Here is a 17,289-nt window from a genome sequence, read left to right as displayed (position 1 = left end):
TCTGAACTGCAGCTGTGACCTATGCCACAGCTGTGGCAACACAAGATCCTTAACCCATTATGCCACAGTGGGAACTCCATAAGATCTTCATTTTTATTTTTGTCTTTTTAGAGCTGCAACCTTGGTATATGGAGGTTCCCAGGCTAGGGATCTTAATTGGAACTACAGTTGCCGGCCTATGCCACATGGGATCCGAGCTTTGTCTGCTGCCTACACCATAGCTCATGGCAACACCAGATCCTTAACCCACTGAGCGAGCCCAGGGATTGAATCCACAACCTCATTCATGGTTCCTAGCCAGATTCGTTTCTGATGCATCACGATGGGAACTCCTGAAGTTTTTTTTTTAAAGAGTAACCCCCCTTTACCAAAAAAAAGTAGCTTTTCAAGAGGAGAAAGGGATGAATGAATGGAGCACAGAAAAATTTTAGGATAGTAAAAATACTATGATGCCATAATAACGAATCCACGTTTGTCACACATTTGTCCAAACCCACGTACAACACAGGGAGTCAACAGTAATGTAAATTATGGACTTTGGGTGATTATGGTATGTCAAGGCAGGGGGTATGCAGGCAATCTCTGTACCTTCTGCTCAATTTTGCTATCAACCTAAAGCTGCTCTTTTAAAAAAAGAAAAAGCAGCTTACCCTTAAGACTTACCTTGCTGTATATATATGCCCCATGCCCACCAATGCTTGGCTCCCAGTTAGTGAATTCTGGCTCCTGGGGCCCTGACACCTGCCTTGGCCTCCCCTCCCTAAATGCCCCTTCTATAGGGGTAGGGAGTTCTGTTCCTTTCACCTAGAAGAGACCTTGAACCAGCAGGTAAACTGACAGATGGTTGCTAGAACTGGTCTTCCCTGAGGGAACCTGGCTCAGGCTGGTCAGGAGGCCTCAAGGGTCCAAGACCTCCAACCCGCCATGCTTCACACCCGGGGCTCCAGCATCCTTCTACCCCTAAGGAAAGGCACCAGGTGAGGGCAACTGCCCACTTTATTAGCCAGCGGCTGGCCAGCAGGGCTCCCCAAGGCCCACCCTCACAGATGGACAACAGAACGAACCTGCTACCCACTCCCCTGACCCTGGGGCCAGCGGGGAAAAGGAGATACCAGGGGCAGGGGGATGGCCTCACAGAGGCCTCGTAAGTACAAGGGGGTCACTGGCAGGGATGCAAGGGGCAGCAGGGTGTCGGGGAAGGCGGCCTATCCAGGGTGGCTCATGTCATGCGGCCTCCTGTGTTGGAGGGGGCCCCTGTTCAGTGTCCAGGCGGCACAGAGGACTATCGTACACCATCTGCAGGTTCACCTTGTGGCCCACCAGCTCTCGGATGTTGTTGATGCCATATTTGATCATCGTCGGGCTTGGGGGTGGTGGGGAGAGGGGACATGGTTTAACACAAAGTCAGGTCATGCTCTCTGCCAATCAGAACCTCTCTGAGGGTTCCCACCTTCCTTGTAGTAAAAGCCCAAGTCCTCTCCAAGACCCACAAGGCCTTGCACAATGTGCCCTGTCACCTCCCCACCCTCCTCTCCTCTCCCTTTACTCCCTCCCTCCAGCCACACTGGCCTCCTCAGTGCTCTCCTAACATAGCAAACGTGCTCCAGCCTCAGGGCCTTTGCACTGGCTATTCCCCCTGCCTGGAATGCCCTCCCCAGATATTCGCATGGCTTACCAATCCATTTGTTCAGATGCCACCTCCTCCATGAGGCCTGCCCTGACAACAGTCTCCTTAGCCCGTCTTGCTGTGTTTTCCCTATTATTAGGCTTTTTTTTTTTTTTTTTTTTTTTGCCAGCACCAGAGGCATGGAATCAAACTCAAGTCAGGAATTCCATGGCCAAGAATCAAACTTGAGGAGCTCCCATAGTGGCTCAGTGGTTAACAAATATGATTAGGAACCATGAGGTTGCAGGTTTGATCCCTGGCCTCGCTCAGTGGGTTAAGGATCTGCTGTTGCCATGAGCTGTGGTGTAGGTTACAGACACGGCTTGGATCCCACATTGCTGTGTCTCTGGCGTAGGCTGGCAGCTACAGCTCTGATTAGATCCCTAGCCTGGAAACCTCCATATGCCATGGGTGTGGCCATAGGGGGAAAAAAAAAAAAAAAAAGGCAAAAAGCCAAAAAAAAAAAAAGAAGAATCAAACTTGAGGCATATAAGTGACAATGCCAGACCCTTAACCCACTAGGCCAGCAGGGAGCTTCTTTAGCACAGTGCTTTGGGACACACTTTAGGCTTTACTTGTTGAATTCACTTGTTTATCTGACTAATCATTATCTTCTTTGTTCCATTAGCACCCCAGCTTCATGGAAGCAGAGATGTGTCACAGCGTAAGACTGAGCACATAGCAGGTGCTAACTAAGGGTTTGTCAAATGAATGAATGAATGGATGGGACTGCAACTCTGCAGGCCCCCATTCCCGGCAAGTCATCTGAGTAAGGCAGCCAGACCCCCTAAGTGGTTTGGGTACTTACCGCTCTAAGGAGAGGCCCCAGGCAATGACGGACACGTTCTCGGGGAGCCCCATGGGCAGCAGCATCTCGGGGCGGAAGACCCCGGAGTTTCCAACCTCTACCCACTTCTTCAGGCCTGTGCAGGGAGGAGAACGATGTGGCAGCTTGTATGGGCCTGGCGGTTAGCTGGGCAGGCTGAGTGTGGGCTTGGCAGTGACAGGGACCTGGGCTGAGCAATGGGGGGACCTCTCTCCCTGCCCCAGTTCTGGGTTCTACCCTGACCTTGGTGGTAGCTGAACACCTCCATGCTGGGCTCGGTGTAGGGGTTGTAAGCCGGTTTGAAACGCAACTGAGTGATGCCTGGGTGGGGGAGGCAGGTAAACAGAGAGGCAGAGGGTCAGGCCAATGACTAAGGCATCCTCCCGTTGCCCACCCAAGCCAACCTGCTCACCCAGCTTGGTGAAGAACTCCCGCAGGACGCCCATGAGGTGGCCCAAGGTGAGGCCGTGATCAGCCACAACGCCCTCGATCTGGTGGAACTCAGCCAGGTGCGTGGCATCCAAGGTCTCGTTCCGGAACACACGATCGATGGAGAAGTACTTGGCTGGTGTGAAGGGCTTCTAGGGATGACAGGCAGGCCCAGCCGGGCATAGGTGAGAAGGTGAGCGTGATCACCCCCTGTCTGCCTCCTAAGCTGCCCAAGCCCTGCCATACCTTCTGCGCCAGGCGGTAGAGGGCGCGGGCACTGGCTGACGTGGTGTGCGTGCGGAGCAGGTTTTTCCGAGCTTCGTCCAGTTTCCAGTTGTACTTGTACCTTCAAGGGGACATGTGGGAATTCCACGATGCAATTCTCAGGTCCCCAACCTCCCTCCCAACCAACACCCCAAGTCCTGATCCTGCCTCACCCCTGTGAGCCATAGCCACCCTGAGAGTGAGTCCGCTTGACTCGATGGACATAGTCCATTGGGAGCTGCAGGGCCTGGGGTGGATCTGGGCAGGAGAGAGAAACATCTGGTTAGTCAGGGAGCATTTGTGAAATAGCCACCGCACCGAAGAGTGAGTGATGTGTGCCTCTTACCCTCCACAGCCACCAGAGGGCACCAGTGAACACCCAAGTCTCTCCTCTAACACACACCTTCCATGGTTCCCATCTCAGGAGGGAAAAAAAAAAAGCCAAAGCCAAGTTCCTCACTGTGTCTCCAGATGCCCCACACTATCCTGCCTCCTCCAACCCCTAACTGATCACTTCCTCCAGTCACAGGGCCTCCCTGCTGATCTGTGAGCAAACCAGGCTCGTGCCAGCCTCCGGGCCTTTGCATTGGCCATTCCCTTTGCCTAGAGCTTTCCTTCCCCAGATATAGCTCCCTCCCTCACCTCCTTCAATCTCTGCCTAAACAGGGACTTTATTTTTATTTAGTTATTTATTTTAATGGCCACAACCACGGCACATGGAAATTCCTGGGCCAAGGATTAAATCCAATTAGAGCGCACAGCTGTTAGAACACCACAGCCTTTAACCCAGTGCCAGGCCAAGGATCAAACCCACATCTCTGCAAAGACCCAGGGTGCTACAGCTGGATTCTAAACCCACTGTACCACAGCAGGAATTCCCCAAAGCCTTTACTTTAAATTGACAGCATACCACCCCCATTCCCATGTCAGTTTCCTTCACTGCGTTTACTGCCATCTTGCTTCACTGCAATTACAGCTTAATCAGGATTTAATGCACATCTTCCCCCACCAGGATATTCAGGGCTCATCAGGGCAAAGACTTCTGTCTCATTCATGGTTGTGACTCAGGTCTTTAACAGACTTTGGTGCCCAGGACTCAGGACCACGTGCTGCACAAATGTGCAAGTTCTTATGCTTCCCTTTCAGTGACATGAAAAGCCACATTAAATCCCAGCTCCATCATTTGTAAGCTGTGACTCTGGGCAAGTGATGTCCCCTCTCTGAGCCTGTTTCCTCTTTTGCAATAGGAGGCTAACAGCCTATGTCCTACAGTTGGTGAGAAGATTAGGACAGTGACAGCTCAGTATGCTTTGGATGCCATGATGATGACCATGACTTTATCTCTCTGGGTCAAATAATGGGCATCCAACACCGTCACCAACCCTCCTGCTGGAGGAGATAACGACCATTTTGGAAAGTCATCCAATTTCACAGAGTATGGAGGACCGTGGAAGAAAGAAACTGGAACTAAGATTTAGGGTAGTGGTGAGGAGCTTTTAGAACCTGGGGGGACAAGGGCATGTCAGGGTGGCCTCTCTGAGGTGACATGTGAGCAGATGTTTGATGCCGGAGCCTGCTGTGAAGACCTGGGAGAAGACAGTTCTTGGGAGAAGGCAAAGTGTAGGCAAAGGCCCTGAGGTGAGCAGGAGGAGAGGTGGAAGAAGCTCACAGTTGATGAGAACAGCTCATACAGGCATTGTTGGCCATACTGAAGAGGATGAAGTTGATCCTGGAAGATGATATGCCACCCCAAAAGGCTCTAACCAGGCCTGGCACCTCTGAAGGGGCAGTGGAGCCTACCCACCTCGCAGAAAGAAAGTGTCATGCTGGTCACGTGCTGGGTGCTGCTGGGGCTGGAAGAGCGCATCAAAATTCCAGAAGGAGCTCTCAATGTAATTGTCGGTCGGCATCTCAGTGAACCTGGTGGGAGATGCAGCCTGACTGCTCTGCCTGCGCCCAGCAGCTGGGCCAGCCCCACCCCTGGCCCCATGCTCACCCCATCTCCAGGAAGATCTGCCGGAACTGGGTGCGGACCTTGAGGAGGGGGTGCAGGTGGCCGCTCTCAGGGAGGATACCATGGGCCGAGAAATTGTAGGGCTTGAAGGGCCGGTCCCGCCAGGAGCCACTATTGGGGGGAAGGCAGTTATATGCACCTGGAAGGGGTTGCCTACCACCCACTATAGGCAGCCCCTAACCTTGGGGTTGCCCCTTACCTGGAAATCATCTCTGGGCTCAGTTCTGTCTCCTGCTTGGAGATGCTGGTGCTGAAGGCACTGCCTTTGCTCACCCAGTAGGTCTTCAGGGTCCTGAGGTGAGAGGAGGAGAGGACAACCCTGTCACCTCTTCCAAGTGTCACTTGACCTCCCTCTGAGGCTGATCACAAGGTCACCCACCAAGTCACTTTCCTGTATTTTCCTCCTGACACTTACCATCTCCTAGGAAATCCTCTTATTTGGCACCACCTATATCCCTTTGTTCATAAACTTATTCATTCAACATTATTGAGAATGAACCGTATGCCAGAACCAGTTCAAGGCACCAAGAGCATAGCCAAGAGGGATAATAATAGGTCAAATTTAGAGAGTTTATTCTACACTAGGCCCTGTTCTACTAAAGTCATCCCATAAACATGTAAAAAGAGGCTATTTTACAGATGAGTAAACAAAGGCCTGGAAAGATCAGGTGACTTGGTCAAGGTCAGAGCTGGGACTTCAATCAGGCAGCCCCCCTCCAATCTGTATTCTTATAATTGTTATGCCATTGCATCATGTCTGCTCAAAGGAGACGTGAGCCCTGTGAGGACACTGCCCACAGACTGTCCAGGTCCCAGCATTCATAAATTTTAGTCAATGCTTTGGAGTGTAAAGGAATTACACACGGCATAAGGATGGAGACCAGGAACGAGGAACTTTTACAGAATTCGAAGGGAGGAAATGGTGTCAGGTTGGCCTCTCTAAGGTGACACATGAGAAGAGATGTGATATCGGACCTTGCCTTGAAGAACAGCAGGAAGATCATTCTTGGCAAAAGGCACAGCATAGGCAAAGGCCCTGAGGTGGCATGAGCCTGGCAAGAATGCTTGACAACCACAGTGTGGAGGGTGGCTGGGAGGAGACTGATAGCCCTGTGGCCCAGTCTGGGCGGAATGGCTCCCCATCCCCTACCCCTGCTCCAGGGCCACGCAGGTGACTCAGGTGTGAGCCAGGGAGTGGCACCCACTCACACTTCAGTCAGCAGCTTCCTCTTCCTGAGCTCGCTCCTCTCCTTCTCTCCCAGCTTCTCGGCCTGCCCACCCTGGACCAGCTGGAGCCGCCGCTGTACCTCATCCTCCACGCTGTCCACCTGCCACAATGATGGACATGAGGGGCCGTGAGAGCCGGGGACCCACCTGCCTGACCACCCACCAGCAGGGACTCACCACTCGGAACACCCGGGGCCCATCAGCAGCACTCTTGTCCACTCGGATCCACTTGTTGGACATGGCCTTGCTGAAGCCCACCTTGCCACTCGGCAGTCGCTAGGGGAGCAAGGTTGCAGTGAGGTGGGGGTGGGATACAAGGGCTGCCCTCACCCCCTCCCCTCCCCAGGCCCCGCTGTCCCATCCCTAGTCTCCTACCATGAGCTCGCTCTGGGGCAGGCCCTCTGGGGGGACACTGCGAAACACCCGGGCCTCATGGCTGCCCTCCCGGGCAATCTCCTCGCCCTCAGCAGTAAGCTCCCAGCGCTTGGTGGAGCGCAGCTCAGCCTCGATAATCTGAAGGAAAACAAGGGGACATGGGCAGGGACAGGGTTCAGATGCAGGCACTCTCCTGACACAGCGCTGGGGATGCAGTTTTACACCTCTGAAGTCAGCTTCGCATCCCAGCTGTACCATTTCTCAGCCAAGTGCATTTCCCTTTGCTGAACCTCAGTTGATCTTTTATAACTTAAGGATAATGATGAAAATGACCATGGGGTTCCAGCTATGTCTCAATGGGTTAAGAAGCCAACTACTATTCATGAAAGTGTGGGTTCGATCCCTAGCCTCGATCAGTGGGTTAAGGATCTGGTGTTTCTGTGAGCTGCGGTGTAGGTCACACAGTTCAGATCTGGTGTTGCTGTGGCTGTGGCCATAGCTCTAATTTGACCCCTAGCTTGAGAGCTTCCATATGCCACAAGTATGGCCCCAAAGAAAAAAAAATTCACATCTCCCAGGATGAGGTAAGGTACTAAAGATGTTACCTGCCTTGCAAAGAACAAATCATCCCTTTTGAACCTAGAAGTTTTGTTTTGTTTGGTCTTTTTGCCATTTCTAGGGCTGCTTCTGCCACATAGGGAGGTTCCCAGGCCAGGGGTCCAATCGGAGCTGTAGCTACTGGCCCACACCAGAGCCATAGCAATGTGGGGTCCAAGCCACATCTGCAACCTACACCACAGCCCACGGCAACACCGGATCCCCAACCCACTGAGCTAGGCCAGGGATCGAACCCGAAACCTCATGGTTCCTAGTTGGATTCGTTAACCACTGAGCCATGACGGGAACTCCTTTTGCCGGGCGGGGGGGGGGAGGAGGAAGAGTGCTGCGCCCCGTGGCATGTGGAAGTTCCCAGGTCAAGGATCAAACTCATGCCACAGCAGTGATGACTCTGGATCCTTAACTCGCTGAGCCATGAGGGAACTCTTGGAAAAGAGTTTTAAGGTCTCAGGTGAAACGATTTCTCTCCACATCTCGGTACCCAGAGTGTCAGAGAAGGACCCCAGGGGTCCACATTATATGCAGGATATACCCCTTAGGCTCTATGAAGAGGATGGATTTAGGTCACCCTAAAAGGGAGCAAGGCTGGGTGGGGCCCAAAGGGCCTAGCTCCCCTTTCATTTTAATTCCTACCTCTGTGACATTAGGAAAGTTGCTTAACCTCTCTGAGCAACTTTTACTATCCATGAGAGAAGAGTGTAGTGGACTCTACCTCAGAGTTGTTTTTAAGAGCAACTAAATTAACACACAGAAAGGATGTACAGAACTTAGCATGCAGCAAATGCTGTGTGCGTTCCAATAACTACTACTATTGTTCGTATTACTGTCATCATCCTTAGATTGAACTACATTAAATTGTGACTACTTGGTTAACGAACCGACTAGGAACCATGGGGTTGCGGGTTTGATCCCTGGCCTTGCTCAGTGGGTTAACGATCCGGCGTTGCTATGAGCTGTGGTGTAAGTCACAGACGCGGCTCGGATCCCGCATTGCTGTGGCTCTGGTGTAGGCCGGCGGCTGCAGCTCTGATTGGACCCCTAGCCTGGGAACCTCCATATGCCACAGGAGCAGCCCAAGAAATGGCAAAAAGACAAAAAAAAAAAAAAAAAAAAATTGTGACTACTTAGACATCTGTAAACAACAGATGTCAACTTCACCTCAATCAAGGTGCTGTCATCCCACATACCATAGCTTCAATTCCTGTTTGCACTGAGAACCTCAGACTTTATAGCCTGAGTGCCTGATTGCAAACCCAGATTTGCTTATTCCTTCTAGTGACATTGATCAAGTTTCTGACCACAGCTTAGAAGTTGACACATCTGCAAAATGGGGATAATAGTGCCATCATCCTAATATTACATCAAAGACTGGATCATAAATAAAGCTGAGACCAGAGTGTGGCACTGATTATGAGCCTGATGAATAAAAAGCCCAGATCTGTTTTCTCAGTCCCAGCCACTTGGATCCAGTCTCCTGGGTGGCTGACAGGTCTCTTAGCATCCTTCCTTTCTGGCTCCATCGCCCTTCATTTGTCCAAGTCGGAAGGCTGGGGTTTAGCTGTGCTCCCCTTACCTTGTCGTGAATCTCATTTCATTCTTTCTCTTGAATCCCTTCTCCATTCCAGTTGCCTCCCTTCAACCGAGGACCATATTCTCTACTTTGAGGATGCAGCAGCCTCTGCCTTTGTCCCTTCACCTCCAGTCCCACCCCTGCCAATCCTTCCCCAAAGTGATGTAGGCAGTACAAACATCTGAGTGGCTCCAGCTCCTGCCATGGCCCCTGTGAGATAAAGACCTAGAAGGCCTTGCAAATTCTGGCTCTGCTGGTGTTTTTCATCACCTACCTCCACATCCCATCAATTCCTAAAGTGCCATGGTTTTTCTCCTAAATGCGGAAACCCGACTTAGCTATCACCGCTTTTGGGATGCTCTCCCTGCTCCTCAAGGCCAGCTCAGCTGTCACCTCTGAATTCTCTGTATTTCTCCTTCATCACTCTGGTCACTTGAGTTTATCTATTAGACCGCAATCTCCATGACGGCACCAACTGCGTCTTTTTCGTCCACCATCACACTACCCACCCTCTCAGCCTCAATGGACATTTACTGCAGTAGGAACGTCCGGGCCCTCATTTATTCCTGACTCCCCGCCTGCGCACCCTGGGCTGGACACATATACAACTACCCCTAACCAGGCCTGACAGAGTTTGTTCTGGAGGCAGAGACACCTGGCAAGGGAACTGCAGATGCAAAAGCCAGGAGGCCCGGCTTGAAGGGCCCGGCTCACCTCGCCCAGTGTCTGCAGGCTCTTCACGGCACCCACCACAGCCTGGTGTTCTAAACCCAGCTGGGCTGCCACCTCTGCGCTGTCCAGGCCGCCATCAGCCGCCTCCAGCCGCCGCAGCAACACCTCCGGCACCGGACCGTCGGCCATGGCTGCTCCCAGTGCGCACGGCGTGTCCCTGCCGGCGGCCAGGGCAACCGGAAGCGGAACCGGCGTCCAGAGCGTTCGTCGCCATCTTGTGTGTGGCGGATCATGTCGTCGGGTCGGTACACCGCCATCTTGGGTGTGTCACTTGAACTCCAGAGCGAGTTAGGAGCCCAGACCTAGCTGGACTAGTGGCGTCTGGTTGACCAGAAGGGTCAAATCGATGCTGTCAACCACAGACTCACAGCATTGGGGGCGGGGTCAGCGTTGGCCACGATTGTGGCAAGCAGAAGTTCCTGGACCAGGGCTGGAACTTGCACCACAACAAGTGACCAGAGCCACAGTAGTGACAATGTTGGATCCTTAACTGCTAGGCCACCAGGGAGCTCCTCACAGTGTTGTTTTAAGCTTCTTCCAGCCCCATCTTCAGCAAGCTCCGTGACTTTGACCTTTCCCCTCTCTGGGCCTCAGAGCACTGTGCCCTTGGGGGATTCTTTTATAACCCACAAGAGGGCTGTGGGTGGTGGGCTGGCTCCAGACACAATCATCCTGCTGATGTCAACTACTTTGAAATGTTCAAAGGGAGGCTGGATAGGGACCAACCCTATTTATAGAGGGAGAAGGACTCAGTTAAGAGTCAAGGTAGCAGCTAATCTGTGTGGACAGTATCCCATACATCCAGGCCAGTGCTAAGTGCTTCGGGTTTGCTATTTCATTTTCCCAAAAACTGTATGATATATACCAATATAATCTCCACTTCACAGATGTGAAAACCGAGGCTTGGACAGAGATATGCCTTGTCTAAGGTTCTGCAAGGTGGAGATGGTGTGAGAAATTATAAACACCTCAGAGCCTGCCCTCTCCACCCCCTCTTTGCCCCAATGCTTTGAGAAGACCTATGTCAGGGAAATAATTTGTAGCATAGATCAGTGCTCACCTATAGAGATATAATTTGAGATGCAAATGTAATCTTACACTTCCTTGTAGCAATGTTAAAAACAAAAGGGGTGAAATTAATTTGAAGACTTTACAGAACCTAAAGTGTCCGAATTATTATTTCAACACTTAATATAAAAATACCAGAGAGTTCCCGTTGTGGCTCAGCAGGTTACAAGCCAACTAATATCCATGAAGATGCGGGTTCAATCCCTGGCCTCACTCAGTGGGTTAAGGATGTAGCGTAGCTTACAAATGAAGCTTAGATCTGGTCTTGCTGTGGTGTAGGCTGGCAGCTGCAGCTCCGATTCAGCCCCTAGCCTAGGAACTTCCAAACGCGGAAGATGTGGCCCTAAAAAGAAAAAAAAATTTTTTTTGAGTGTGGATTGTGTGTTAGGTGCTATTTTAAGCAGTATGCATTTACTTATTTAGCCATCATAATTGTTATTTGAGCCTGGAAAATGGGGTTACTGATATCCCCCTGTCTGGACTTTCAGTAAAGTCTTAACAAAAACTCAGAATGTACCCATCAAGGTCTCTCTCTCTCTCTCTTTTTTTTTGCCACAGCTGGCATGTATAAATTTCCAGCTAGGGATGGAATAGGAGTTGCAGCTGCCAGCCTACACCATAGCCACAGCCACCCCAGATCCCAGCTGCATCTGTGAACTTCACTGCCGCTTGAGGCAATGCCAGATCCTTAACCAACTGAGCAAGGCCAGGGAATGAACCTGCATCTTCACAGACAGTGCATCGGGTTCTTAACCCACTGGGCTACAATGGGAACTCTCTCAAAATCTCCTTCTAACTTCAAAATGCTTTACCCATTTTTGTTTAATTCTAGCAAGAACCCTTCTTTCCTTCCTTCTGTCACACATAAAGTAGGTTTTAAGTTTGTTCTGTGACAGGTGCTGCAGAACACCTGCAGGGGGATTGTGAGGTTAACAGGTACAGTGTCTACCTTCTGGCAGGAAGCACCAAGACCACATGTCCATGACACATGTGAAAGGGAGGGAAAGCAAGTCACTGGAAGTTCCTTTGGGGTCCTGGGGGGGATGGGGCAGGAGGGGTGCAGGTTGGGCACCCCTACTGGATACTGCCTTGGGGAAGGGGCAGAACCACAACTTCTCCAAGATCCCTCATTCCTCCCTTTTCTGAGTTCCCACCACTAGAGGGGAAGCACCCCTACCTACCCTCCTTCCAAAGTTCCCTCCCACTTCCCAGGTCCAGAGCCTATTTGCTCATAGTTTGGGAAACCCCCAGCTCTCCTTCCTCCTTCCTGTAGCCTAGGGGCAGGGAGCTGGTGTCAGTCACTGTCATGCGCCTCTGGCTTCAGAAGAAGGCTCCAGATTTAGGGGTCCTGCCCACCTCTCTTGGACCTTATCTTCCCCACCATCTGTCCCTTTTACTCCCTCCCCAACTGAACCCCCTGCCCCCTCCTCTTTAGCCGTTTAATTGCAAAAGCGAGCCGTTTGTGGGAGACCACAAGACAGTGACCCCTTTCAGTCTACCGGCTGAGGAAAGGGTGGAGGGTATATATTGGAGAGGCTCCAATAAAGGGAACAACCCTACGGAGCCACAGCCTGTAGTCACATCTTCAAGCCATCTGGGCTTCCTTCCTTTTGTCCCAGGACGTCCCTAAGATCTTTGAAAGCACTTCTGCCAGGCAGCAGCTGGCCAGCGTCGCTCCTCTTGGCCTTTCAGGAGCTCCTGTGACTTCAGAGAGGCTAGGTGACTTGACCCATTTCACACAGCAGCAGTCTTGACAAAGCGGCCAGGACACTAGGAGCCACATGGAGGAGAGAGCCCGCACTATCCCCGCAAGGCTGCATGGCTCTGGCGCTAGGGTGAAATGAAGCCCCAGGGCCCGGTGACCTCTGCCTCATCCTGGGCAGGGCGGGGTGACTGGAGAGAAAGAAAGAGGAAGAGAAAAAGAGAGGGTTGAATTAGAGAGGCTCCCCAAATTCGCAACAGAAAAAGGCTAGGAAAACCTTGCCCACCCAGCCCCATAGAGGGGATGAGCAGAGGCGAGGCTGGAACAGGGTCATAGCTCAGCGCAGTGGCACCTGCACTCGCGCGCGTTCTTTAAACGCCCAGCTGTGAAGACAGGCTCGCGGGCTAGGGCGGGGTTGGGCCGAGGTCTGGTCACATGACCTAGCCTGAGGGGCTGGAGGCCCCCACTCCACCGGTGGGCGTCCCCCACAACGCGTGGTCGACCTTCATTGGCCAGTGGTGCGGCCAATAGAAATCGGCCATCTGGGAACCCAGCGTGCCGAGGCACAGCCGAACATGCTGAGCCGACAAAGATCCAATGGAAAGGCAGGATTATAGCCACAGACCAATGATACGGCGGGGGAGGAGGGTCAAAGAGGCAGGACCAGGTTGGTTTGAGAGCGGGCCCGGTATAAAGGCTCGCGGCCGGCGGTAGCGTCCGTCCGTACTGCAGAGCGGCTGCTGGAGGAGTGACTTAAGGGGCCCGCGCGCCGCCGCCCCCTCGGCCCGCCATGCTGCTCCCAGTCCCACTACTGCTCGGCCTTGTCGGCCTGGCCGCCGCTGAACCCACTATTTACTTCAAGGAGCAATTTCTGGACGGAGGTAAGCTTTAGTCCCGCCTCGAGGCCTCTCTAACGAGGCGGCTGGCCACCTAGCCCATATCTGCGTGTCTTCTGTAATTACTGCTCAGAGGGCCAACACGGTAGTCTTCAGGGACTAAAGCCGCAAGGCGATCCTTCCTTCTCCGTCCCTGAGGAGCGTGGAGGGCGCAGCGGCCTTCTGCGGCCGGAGTTAGGGCTCGCCCGAGGCTCTCTTAAGCCATTAGAGATGTCAAACTAGAGGCCGGGGTAGGGGAAGTCAGAGAGAAGAATAGCTCTTTATTTGACCCTAGCAGCTTGTGGGTCTTGGTAGATGTTTTTTGGGGGGTGATGAGCAAGGCCGCGCTGACCTGCTCCTCTGGTCCCCTAGACGGGTGGACTGATCGCTGGATTGAATCCAAACACAAACCGGATTTTGGCAGATTCGTTCTCAGTTCCGGCAAATTCTACGGTGACCAGGAGAAAGATAAAGGTAAGAACCTAGGGATGGGTTCTCAGATCCAGGAGGACTTCCTGGAGGAAGCTCCTAATCATCACACAGCTTGGGTACCCCTAGGAACAGAGCAGGGGGAGGAAGGGGCAGTCGTCTCTATTTCCCACATAAGGGTACTCCGGGGATTGGGCTGAGCCGTGACCTCACTATCGTCCCTTGCTAGGGCTACAGACAAGCCAGGATGCCCGGTTTTACGCTCTGTCGGCCAGATTTGAGCCCTTCAGCAACAAGGGTCAGACGCTGGTAGTGCAGTTCACGGTGAAACACGAACAGAACATCGACTGTGGGGGTGGATACGTGAAGCTGTTTCCAGATGGTTTGGACCAGACAGACATGCATGGAGACTCCGAATACAACATCATGTTTGGTGAGGGGGCCCCACCCTGATCCTGACCTCTGGTTAGTTAGACGGAGCCTGAAACCCCGTGTGTTCCTTATATATAGCCCATGAAAAGTAGTCTTGAGAGCACAGAAAACCCTTACATGCTTAAGTTTTTCTTTGGAAGGGAAGCTGAGGGAATAGTTACAGTTAACAACTTTCTGCTTTGTTTTTGGTTTAAGGCTGATAGTCTGTGTGATGTTTATGTAGCTATTTTCCAATTCTACAAGTTCTCTGAGCACTTAATTTCTCTCCTTTGACTCTTTATTCTTAGTCCCTTAGAGATAAAGTCTGAATTCTGTTTTGAGCTTTGCAGACCTGCGTTTAAGAACCAAGTTTTCTTTTTGAAAAGGGGTGGGGGCGGGGCTCAGTGGTGGGGAGCCTCTAACTCTAACCGGACCTACTTCTCACCAAGGCCCGGACATCTGTGGCCCTGGCACCAAGAAAGTTCATGTCATCTTCAACTACAAGGGCAAGAACGTGCTCATCAATAAGGATATCCGTTGCAAGGTGCATCTGGGGGTGGTAACAAATGGCTGTCAGGGGAGGCTCAGAGGCCAGCCTGGTGGGTGGGGCCGCTCATCTCCTACTCTCTTCAGGATGATGAATTCACACACCTGTACACACTGATTGTGCGGCCCGATAATACTTATGAGGTGAAGATTGACAACAGTCAGGTGGAGTCAGGCTCCTTGGAGGACGATTGGGACTTCTTGCCGCCTAAGAAGATAAAGGATCCTGATGCTGTGAAGCCTGAAGACTGGGACGAGCGAGCCAAAATTGATGACCCTACAGACTCCAAACCTGAGGTTGGTGCTTGGGTGGGGCTTCCCTCAAGGTGAAGAGTGTGGAGGACAAGTGCGACGCTTCTGATCTCCCTGTGTGCCTTCAGGACTGGGACAAGCCTGAACACATTCCTGACCCTGATGCTAAGAAGCCCGAAGACTGGGATGAAGAGATGGATGGAGAGTGGGAACCGCCAGTGATACAGAACCCAGAGTACAAGGTGAGCCTGGGACTCTGAGCAGGGCAGTGCACCATGGGGAATGCACTGATCTCTGCCCACCCACCAGTTCCCTTCTTCTGCAGGGTGAGTGGAAGCCCAGGCAGATTGACAACCCCGATTACAAGGGCACTTGGATCCACCCAGAAATAGACAACCCTGAGTACTCCCCTGATAGCAACATCTATGCCTATGAAAACTTTGCTGTGCTGGGCCTGGATCTCTGGCAGGTGAGACTGGGAGGGAAGAGGAGGATCCCTAGGGGACACCAAGTGCTGAGGGTCAACCCATGAGTAAAGGGAGGCCTGGCTGCAAAGTAGTGCTTTTGGAGGGGAAATTTTTGGTCTGTCTTTTTTTCCAGCACCTGCTTTAATGTACTTATATGCCTGGTATTTTTAAATATTTCTAGGGGAACCAACTCATTTAACTTACCCCAACAACCTAGAAGGTGGTGAGAGAACCCCATTTGAAAATTAAGTTCATAAGGACTGCAGTTTGGTCTGTTCTGTTCACTGATGTACTTTCTGCACCCAGAATGGTTCCTGGCACATATTAGGTACTAAGAAAATGTTTGGAGAAGGGAGTGAGTCCATTTTACAGAGAAGAAACTGAGGTGCAGAGAGGTGAAATCACCAGCCCAAGGTCATATCACCAGGAAATTACAGAACTGGGGTTTGAACCCAGGCAGCTTGTTTTTTTTTAATTGCAACATTGTGTAATGGTTATGGGTACATGGACAGGAGACCTTTGCAAAGCCAAGGCCAAACAGGTGTCACTTCTGACCACCTATCTATCACCTGGTCCTACAGGTCAAGTCTGGTACCATCTTTGACAACTTCCTCATTACCAACGATGAGGCCTACGCTGAGGAGTTTGGCAACGAGACATGGGGTGTTACAAAGGTGGGACCAGGGTCCAGTCCTGGGCTTTTGGGGGTAGGGGGCAGGGCTGGAGTCAAGCTCTGAGCTATATGCTTTGTACACAGGCAGCAGAAAAGCAAATGAAAGACAAGCAGGATGAAGAGCAGAGGCTAAAGGAGGAGGAGGAGGAGAAGAAGCGCAAGGAAGAGGAGGAGGTAGACAAGGAAGACGAGGAGGACAAGGATGAGGATGAGGAGGAGGAGGATGAGAAGGAGGAAGAGGAGGAGGAAGATGCTGCCGCTGGCCAGGCCAAGGATGAGCTGTAGGGGCCACACCACTGCCTCCGGGGCTGGACTGAGGCCTGAGCGCTCCTGCCATAGAGCCGGCCGCGCCAAATAATGTCTCTATGAGACTGGAGAACTTTGATTTTTTTTTTTTTTTTTTTTTTTTTTTCCTTCCAGGCGGGTTCTGATTTGGGATGGATTTGGTTTTGTTCCCCCCCCCTTTTTTTTTTCTATTTTTTAACTGGTGTTTTGTCTTTGATTCTTCTTCAGCCCTCACCCTGGCCTTCATCTTTCTTGATTGATATCTTTGCTTTCTTCTATCTCCTCTCCCCAGATTCCTTAGTTCCTCTCCAACTTGGGGACTCTGGGTGAATTGTGTGGAGAAGCCCCAGGCCCAAAATTCTATCTGCTCTCCTTCCTTGATCCCAGAGTGGGGGGGTGGGAGAAGAGGGTGGCAACCCAGGCCCCCCAGCACTGAGGAAGAATGGGGCTCCTGGGGCCTGAGCTCTGACCGCCCCCACACACAGTTTTCCCCTGCCCCCAGGACTCGGCCACTTCTGAGTGGGGCAGGGGATTCTAGCTCGGCTCATACTGAGAATGTAAGAACTACAAACGAAATTTCTATTAAATTAAGTTTTGTGTCTTCCTCCTGTGTTTCCTTCTGGGGGAGGTGACTCCTAAGTGAGCCTCATTTTTTCAGCCACTAAAAGTGTTGGTTAATTGTCCCATAAGGTTACAAGGGCCCTGGTTTACCGGCAGAACTGCAAATGAGTGGGAAAGAGTAAGTTACTAAGTACCACTACAAATAGCCTATGTATTAAGTCATTGAGTCCTTGTATCAAACTGTTCAGTTTTGGTTCTAGTATCACTTCAGTTTCATGAGACGAGGGCCAGAATTTAGT

General features: G+C 51.8%; 2 protein-coding genes across 3 annotated transcripts; one reads left to right on the top strand and one right to left on the bottom strand.

The window, feature by feature from the left end:
• FARSA (phenylalanyl-tRNA synthetase alpha subunit) lies at positions 426–9,900 on the bottom strand. Of its 2 annotated transcripts, XM_003123337.4 has the most exons (13): positions 9,704–9,900; positions 6,802–6,939; positions 6,604–6,702; positions 6,409–6,527; positions 5,399–5,491; positions 5,182–5,310; positions 4,990–5,105; positions 3,359–3,443; positions 3,168–3,267; positions 2,905–3,073; positions 2,736–2,813; positions 2,475–2,589; positions 426–1,363 (listed from the first exon to the last, which is right to left on the bottom strand). In XM_003123337.4, the coding sequence occupies exons 1-13, from the start codon at positions 9,848–9,850 to the stop codon at positions 1,225–1,227; spliced, it is 1,527 nt and encodes a 508-aa protein (XP_003123385.1). In that variant the 5' UTR covers positions 9,851–9,900; the 3' UTR covers positions 426–1,224. The 2 variants fall into 2 exon arrangements, with proteins under 2 accessions (XP_003123385.1, XP_020939373.1); XM_021083714.1 differs by having other exon boundaries at positions 2,736–3,073; positions 9,704–9,888.
• Positions 13,219–17,030, top strand: CALR (calreticulin). Its single transcript, NM_001174133.1, is given in 9 exon segments — positions 13,219–13,372; positions 13,739–13,840; positions 14,025–14,228; positions 14,656–14,750; positions 14,840–15,049; positions 15,133–15,246; positions 15,330–15,473; positions 16,053–16,145; positions 16,229–17,030. Coding segments are annotated over 9 exon segments (1,254 nt in total). The 5' UTR covers positions 13,219–13,281; the 3' UTR covers positions 16,430–17,030.

The sequence above is a fragment of the Sus scrofa genome, chromosome 2 (genome assembly GCF_000003025.6).
Source record: "Sus scrofa isolate TJ Tabasco breed Duroc chromosome 2, Sscrofa11.1, whole genome shotgun sequence".
NCBI lineage: Eukaryota > Metazoa > Chordata > Mammalia > Artiodactyla > Suidae > Sus > Sus scrofa.
This window is presented reverse-complemented; position numbering and strand designations above follow the sequence as displayed.

Coding starts and splice junctions, on each gene's coding strand:
- FARSA (XM_021083714.1), bottom strand. CDS start 9,850: ATGGCCGACGGTCCGGTGCCGGAGGTGTTGCTGCGGCGGCTGGAGGCG. Junction 5,492..6,408: donor AGGAAGCTGCTGACTGAAGT/GTGAGTGGGTGC, acceptor CTCTCACCTCAG/GACCCTGAAGACCTACTGGG. Junction 1,364..2,474: donor TGGGGCCTCTCCTTAGAGCG/GTAAGTACCCAA, acceptor ACCACCCCCAAG/CCCGACGATGATCAAATATG.